The following is a 7,901-nucleotide window of genomic DNA, read 5'->3' as shown; positions in this document are numbered from 1 at the left end:
CGAGGATCTCCCTCCCCCGCCCTGCCCGCCCGCTCCCGGCAGCCCCCGCGCGCTCATTCCCCTCGGGGCGGCCCCGCTCTGGCGCGGGGGCCCTGCTCGGGCTCGGCTGCTTCTGCCCCAGGAGATGGTCCCGAAGCCGCTCAGAGGCGGCGTCACTGGGTGGCTCATGGCTCTGCCTGCACCAGCCAGGCAGGGCTTTCCCGGCAGCTTGTCCCAGGAGAGCCCCCGGGCAGGCACGGCCCTTGTCTGCCGTCCTCGCAGGCTCGGGTCCTAATGTGCCTTGCCCAGCGCCTTCCCTTCTGGTCCTTGGTGCCCTGACAGCACCCCGCAGCCTGCCACCTTTGCTCTTCTTTTCGTTCCCTGCCACCGCGTGCGTCCGCCCGGGTGAACAAAGGCCGAGCACAAGGGAAGCGTCATCCCCCAGTCAGACTTTGCATGTCGTGCCTAGTCGCGTTGTGATGGCAAGACGACTTGAGGTGGGGTCTGAACCCAGGTGGGAAAGAGGGAAAGCAAATGAAGCTGCTTTAGGAACAGACTTGCCTGACATCAGAATTCACACTTGTAATTATGAAATAATTTCTGGATTTCATTGAGTTTTTAAATGTGTTTGCCCTTGGCGCTAGGGAAATGCACACCTGCAGCCCTCATCAGTCCGATCCCCCCTTTTGTGATCCTCTTCGTAAAGGATGTGGTAAAGTTCATGCTTTGAAAATACTGTATTTGCTCCGTAACGCTGGATGTGTTTTCCATGTTGCATTTTTTTTATTTGTAATTCATCTTTTTAATCAACTGTTTCACCAAGGAATTAACCAAGTGAGCTAAATCTCCCCCCCCCCCCCCCTTTTTTTTGTCTCCCAGGAGGTAGGAATGGAGGTGATTTTCAAAAAGCAGAATGATATTAGATATTCATGGAACGCTTCCACTGAAAAGAGTGATTATGAAGCTGTAGAAGCTCTTATGTCTATGAGCTGTAACTGGAAATCAGACTTCAAGAAATATGCTGACCTGAGACCAATAACACCAGCATCTGATATGTCAGAAGAAAATGATGACAGCCTGCTTTCCGGTGCATCAGACTTTCACGCAATTCCAGCATTTGTAAGTTTTATTGCATCAATGAATTACTCTTTCAGTGTTTAGATAACATGAACGGTCAGAAGTAATTGCCCAGTATAGTTAGCTGATTATGTTGCATTTCTTTTCCTTAGTGCTTGACTCCACCCTACAGCCCTTCTGATTTTGAGATGTCTCAAGTAATTCATCCAGCAGCACCAGCGCCATCTACTGTGCAATCCAAATCATCCACCAATATTTCAAAGCCTGTTCCAGTAACACCTTATAAAGAGACTGAAAAATCTTCAGTATCAAGAGTGTTGAAAGCTCAAGCAACAAGTGTCATTCGCCATACAGCTGATGCACAGCTTTGTAATCACAAAACTTGTCCACTGAGAGCTGCCAGTGTGCTGAAGTATCAGGATAGTATTTTGAAGGAAAATAACAAAAAACCCAATGAAACTGCACAAGAAAACTCATCTGGCGCAACTGTGTCATTATATAGAACAATAAATGACAGTAACAACTCACCTGTTGTAGAAGAAAAACCAAGTATAGCACCACCTCTTAGTCCAGTGCCCCCGATACAGACTTCAGTCACTAGACCTCAGTCTGTTCCACAGTCAGCACAACAGTCCTCAATGATTGTACCCTCGTCTACTGTGCCAGCCCGTGGAGTCCCACCTGTGCCAGTCATTTGCCAGATGGTTCCACTTCCTACAAACAACTCTGTTGTGACAACAGTAGTGCCCAACACTCCCTGTAGCCAACAGTCTACCGTTTGCCAGCCTATGATGTTCATGGGAACTCAGGTTCCTAAAGGAACTGTTATGTTCGTTGTGCCCCAGTCAGTTGTGCAGAATACAAAGGCTCCAATTATTAGTCCAAATGGTACTAGACTGTCTCCTATTGCCCCTGCCCCAGGTTTTACACCTCCTGCAGCAAAAGTCACTACACCAGTTGACTCTTCAAGGATTAGAAGTCACATTTGCAACTATCCAGGATGTGGAAAGACTTACTTCAAAAGTTCGCATTTGAAAGCCCATGTGAGAACACACACAGGTAAGTCATTAGTGTCCATTACAAATTCAAGAGAAAGTTCTGTTTTGTGTACATTGTTTACTAGTGTTCTAGATATTTTAACCTATTTTTCTTACCTACCTGATTACTAATGTTCTGGCTTTGTGGGCAAATCATGGGGCAGTCATGTAGCACTTACTCTTGCTTGATGCCATATATTAACACCTATTGACAAATCAGTTATAGCCTTGAAAAAGAGGACTCAATTGTAATAGTCTTGTCATTGAAGCACATTGGAGCTATCCTTCAGGTGTCTAGTCCAGCTCTTAATAAAGTTTGGAAGTGAGGACTTGTCTTGCATGGAACTAGACCTTTTGCAATAGTCTCTGTGAATAATATCTGTACACAGAGAGCTTTTGGTTTAGCTTAATTCACTGTTGAAACTTATTTTGAAAGAACTTCCCTGTCCAGAAAAGCTTCAAATATAATTGCACTAGGAGAGGACAGTGGCTATGCCTATTTTCACAAGCAACTTTGCCAGTGCATTTCCAGCTGGTAAGGTAACATCCATCCCTTTTTTTACTACAGGTTGCATTCTTGGCAGGGTATTTATCACCCCAAGCCTGCCGTACATTTATAGCACATATAAGCACAGGTTAGAATGTCTGAAAACAGTTAGATCCACAAAATACACAACTTGAGCCCTCTGTTTTCCAGATTTGAAAGGTGAGTGTGTTAACCCTTTGTACTAACTGGCTCCCTGGTGATGTTGACAAACCTTATTAACCCAGTTAGAAATCATTCTAATATTGTAGATCTTTGAAGAAACCTCTTCTCTCTACTGGAAGGGTAGAAATTGGTTTAACAAATACTTCTGGTCCAAAGCTCATGTTTCTCTGCTTTGTTTTAGGTGAAAAGCCCTTTAGCTGTAGTTGGAAAGGCTGCGACAGAAGGTTTGCGCGTTCTGATGAACTGTCTCGGCATCGTAGAACACACACTGGTGAGAAAAAGTTTGCTTGCCCAATGTGCGACCGGCGGTTCATGAGGAGCGACCATTTAACAAAGCATGCACGTCGCCACTTGTCAGCTAAGAAGCTACCGAACTGGCAAATGGAAGTGAGCAAACTAAATGACATTGTGCCACCTGCATCTACAACTGCACAGTGAAAGAACTCCTCAAGTTACTGGAAGTAACTGTTGTCACTGGTGTGTATCAGCAGCAATGTAAAGAAGCTTCCACTCTAAGTCTGTTGCTCTTTAGTGCCAGCTATTGAAGGCACTGTAACAGAGAGGCAAAGACACTTGTGCTCTGGCACAGGAAGCATTACTGAAAGACCCAGTGACTAATAATGGAATGTCAGGTTGTGTTTGCACTGGGTGGAGAGAGGAGAGAAAGTGAAGGGTCTAGAGCAGAAGAGCACAGGGAGTTCAGGGTTTTGAATTTTTAGCAATTATTTGCATATAGTACAGGTTGGTCAGGTATAAATTGCACAGGGAGTTTGATGTTTGAGACCAACTCAGATGACAACTTTCAAAACTATTTTGAGTCTTTGGTAGAACACGGACTAGAGAGAGAGAGATCAGTGCATGGTACAAACAATATAAAATGCACCTGTTCGAGATAATATAAAGCAAATATCCTACTTCTGTCACCTTTCTTTGATAGGATATGTATTTGATGTTTTGTAATCACATTGGGGTGGCAACTTTGAGGTGGGCTGGGGCTCAGCTTTCTTGAGATTTAGGCCTGTTAACTCCAGCATACAGTTTTTTTAACACACAGTGTATGCCATGTATGCTAGATTGACAATATTGTCAAACCTGGTTTTTTGTATGGGGGCTGCCATATGGCTAGAGAGAACCAAAAGTATCTGAATCCCCATTAATGTTGTTTTTGTGATTCTTTTGAAAGTCTCGTGATTATCATGATTGGTTATATATAGGCATCTTATGATGCTTTTGCTTTTAAGTTGCTTATGGGTTTCCTTTATACCTTTCAACATTCTATACCACTGCATTTTTTTAAACAGATACAGTGCACTTTGTTTTAAAGCAATGTAACCTTTAAAATAACTATGTGGGTTAAGAAAGGAAAAACAGGAATATTAGGTTACTTGATGCTGTTACTCTTTGGCAATGGTTTCTATTAGAGAGGAATGGTCTCTATGTAAAAAGCTTCTATTCTATGCTGTATTAAGTTTAGGAGTCATTTGAAGCATAAAATAAGGCAGTTAAGTCACCAGCCCTGAATTAATACTGTAGATTTGTGACAGTGCATCAACTTTCACTAATTGTATTTCTATTTTATCCTACTATTCTGAGTATATAAATATAGAAAAGTGAAGAGTTTGAAAATAGTGTATTAGATACGCTCTTTTGTGACTACTTTAAAGATTTGCACAATTTCTTATGTTGTACTTTATACCTTGTTTACAATAAAGAACAATTTTCTTTAATAACAGATTTCTATTTTCTTTCCCTTATGTGGTACATATTGATTGCATTATTTGCCTGAGGAACCCACTAAAGGCCATTGCAACATTACAGTCAATATTAGCCCTGTAGTGAAAGACTAAGCCATGACTCTTTTTTTTTTAAATGTTTTTAAAAAGCCAGACATGGATAGTCCAAATAGACATGGCTATGTGAAATTTCAGGAGCCGTTTTGTTTCGGAGGTGTTTGGGGCTGTTTCGGCGCCCAAAACACCGAATCTGAATCGAAACGGAAGGCTCCAAAACAGCTCCAAAATGAATCGGAAGGCTCCGAAACGCTTTGGAGAGTTTTGGAGCTTCAGAGCCAGACTTGCAGGGAAACAAAAACTAAGAAAAGGGAGGGAAAAGAGGGGGAGAAGGACGGTTCCTATATTGACATCTAGCTTCCAGTTTGATTCCCCAGCTCTCTGATCACTCCCGAGGGGTGCGGGCCCCCAGATCCGCGCGTGAGGTTTCAGCAGGCTGCCACTGCAGATTGCGCCAGCAGCAGCTGCTTGGCACACCCTGCATCGAGCGCCAGGAAGACTAGAGTGCTGCCGCTGGCCCCAGCCTGCAGTGGCAGCCTGCTGTCACCCCCCACGCAGATCCGGGGGCCTGCACCCCCCAGGAAGAGCTGGTGAACAGATCAGAGAGCTGGAGGAATCCAACTGGGGAATCCAACTGGGAGCTGGGGGTATGTTTAGGTCCCTGAACATTTCCCCCAGTTCCCGGTTCAATTCCCCAGCTCTCCGACCTTTCTCCCATCTCTCTGATTGCTTCCCCCAGCTCTTCCTGGGGGGCATGGGCCCCCGATGATGCGGGATGACAGCAGGTTGACAGGTGGATTCACCCCAGCTCCTGGACAGCGCACAGTGCCCTACCAAGCTGTGTTGCACCTGCGTGATGGGGCAGCTGCTGTGCAGGTGCTGGGGGGGGGCAATCCCTGCTGCCCCACACTGCGTGGGGGGGCTTTTCCATGAGCGCCCAGAGGCCCCAGTCATCACTGCTGCAGCCAGTGAGTGTGGGACTTTAAAAAAAAACAAAACGTTCTGCACTCACCGGCTGCAGAGTATATGGATGACAACATGCTACTGCTGCTGGCTGGGGCCAGTGCCAGCACCCGAGTCTGTTCAGCGCAGCTCACGCCGAGCACCAGGAAGAACCCAGTGCTGGTGCTGGCCCTAGATGGCAGTGGCAGCATGCTGTTGTCCTGCACGCAGATCCGGTGCCCCGCGCCCCCCGGGAGGGATGCGGGGCTGTGCCAGACACCTCCCGTGAGAAGCGGGCCCCCACATCTGCATACAGGATGACAGCACGTTGCCACTGCTGGCAAGTGATACTAGTTTTGCTGTGAACAGTTTGAGGTGCAGTTTCACAAAAGCCTCTGTACCTATCTCCTTGAAACCTGGCAGACTTCGTGCCCTCAGAAGGGGCTACCATCCCTGCAAAATCATCCGAATCAGGCAAGAGATGACAAAGTTATAGGCATTTTAGTGATTCGCCATGGCCGAAACAGTGTTGAAACTCCAAAACAGATTTGGCTGAATCGAAATAGGACAGTGATCTGAAACACCAAAATGAATCATCCCTCCAAAACGCCGAATCCAAAACCGAAATGAAACAGCCGTTTTGTACAGCCCTAATGGAGGGGACAGGCAATTAAGAAGCATTCACAATATTTAGTCACCTTTTAAAGCTCTCTTGTTCCAGGGTACATTTTTTTTCTGGAATAAGTATATGTAGCAGAGTATAACAGTTATTATGCATAACTGAAGCCACAAACTTTTCCTTATGTGGCTGAGGACTGAGAGTGCATAAAACAATCTAATTCATGCAGAGCACGTACAGGTGTTTTTTTTAATTTTTTTTGTGTGAAGCCAAGGCTGATTAACTGGTAAACAGCTGGGGACTGAAGGCCCTGTGGGCTGTGCCAGTGGGGGCTGCACATCTGTGGGTCATGCCAAGGTAAGCCACAGGTCCCTTCTGGCTATGTGCTGCACAGGTGCCCCTCCACCCTGCACTGCCCCCTTCCCAAAGCACTGTAGCCAGTGGTACACTACATTGCCTCCTGAGGCAGACACAGAAAAGCATAAGCTGGAGGAAGGAGAAGGATCCTAGAGGCTCCAGCTGTTGTTGCAGCAGGAGCAATGTAAAGAGTAGTAGCCAGGCAGGAGCCCAGGGGTTGCAGTTTAGCCCCTTGTGGGCCACACGTGGACCATGGGCCTCTGGTTGAAAAGCCCTACTTAAGCTAAGTTATTAAGTTTTATTTCCTCATTTGCAGTCACAGCAACATTCTAATACCCATACATAGAGAAGAATACTTCAGAAAAAAATTGCTTAACTGGCACTAAGCTTAAAGGTAGTAGACATGTAAAGGCGTGCTGGAGACAGAAGGCCCCTGGAGTGTAATCCATGATCCCATGTGGGGTGTTTAGGTGCCATATACAGTGTCTGGGGAGAGTAGGTGCTTCAGAATGTGATCCAAAACAACCAACATGCTGAACAAGGAGTTGCCCAAAGCCAGTCAAAAGGAAATACTGAGGGCAGAGTGTTTTTTTTCATCCTGCCTCTCTCTCAAGCCTACATGCTCTGCTCCATTCGGGATCCATAACCCAGAGCCCTTGTCTACTAAGGGTAGGAGCCTATGTCCTCTCTTTTAAATAGCTGGCCAGTGGCTAACCTTGCTTTAAAATGCAGTAGCAGGATCACAAAGAGGTAACAGTATACCCCTTTTTATACAGTAGCTTAGCAGGACAGGATTTCCCACAGGCTGATTCAACACTCTCTTCTGCCTGGGGAAATTTAAGCCCACATCTCCCACCTCCCCAGAGTATACCCTTGTCCTAGCCTAGTGGGTAAGGCGCGGCGTATGTGTGTGTTCAGTGCAGGGAAGGGGGTGCCAGTCTCTTCATCATTGTCTGTGTTTTACATTAATGTCTTTGAATAAAATGTACAAATAGTTCTGAGATCAGGGCCCAGAACACTCCAAGGTGAGTAACCAAACTTTTAGGCTACAGAGGCTCTGTGTTTTGAATGACCCAATAAATCTTGATTCCCCCCAAATAGTGGTTTGGCTTCAGAAGGAGGAGTGGAGAGTGTCCCCACCTGCAGTCTAGCTCTAGCTTATATGGCCTGTTGGCTCTCTGGGAAGGTGGGACAAAGGTTTGAGGCCCCCAGGGTGAGACACAAATTGAACAGGAGGGTTATCAAGAAGCAGGGTGGCTGCTTGCCCACTTCATCCTCCAGCTGTGTTTTAAGACAATGGAGTGGCTGCCACTATATTCTTTGCGGAGCTCAATCTTGAAGGCATGTGTTTGGCATGCTCTAGGAACACTTAATATATTGGACCCCTCACA

The 7,901-nt window shown here is 46.1% G+C and overlaps 1 protein-coding gene across 5 annotated transcripts in view; it reads left to right on the top strand.

Annotated features, from left to right (window-relative positions):
* The window catches only part of KLF10 (Kruppel like factor 10), a 5,609-nt gene extending 1,080 nt beyond the window's left edge, over window positions 1–4,529 (top strand). Inside the window, exons 1-4 of one of the 5 annotated variants that reach the window (XM_014522211.2) lie at window positions 65–476; window positions 859–1,098; window positions 1,209–2,115; window positions 2,984–4,529. In XM_014522211.2, coding sequence (XP_014377697.1) covers window positions 459–476; window positions 859–1,098; window positions 1,209–2,115; window positions 2,984–3,240 — 1,422 coding nt within the window. In that variant the 5' untranslated portion in view covers window positions 65–458 and the 3' untranslated portion in view covers window positions 3,241–4,529. Of the gene's footprint in view, window positions 1–64; window positions 562–586; window positions 692–858; window positions 1,099–1,208; window positions 2,116–2,983 lie in introns of those variants that run through there. The other 4 variants (XM_006028512.3, XM_006028513.3, XM_025209936.1 and 1 more) reach the window with 4 other exon arrangements.
* Window positions 4,530–7,901: the final 3,372 nt, after the last annotated feature.

Source organism: Alligator sinensis, unplaced genomic scaffold, assembly GCF_000455745.1.
Source record: "Alligator sinensis unplaced genomic scaffold, ASM45574v1 scaffold1115_1, whole genome shotgun sequence".
NCBI lineage: Eukaryota > Metazoa > Chordata > Crocodylia > Alligatoridae > Alligator > Alligator sinensis.
Note: the sequence above shows the minus strand (reverse complement) of the source record. Positions and strands in the feature narration are given on the sequence as shown.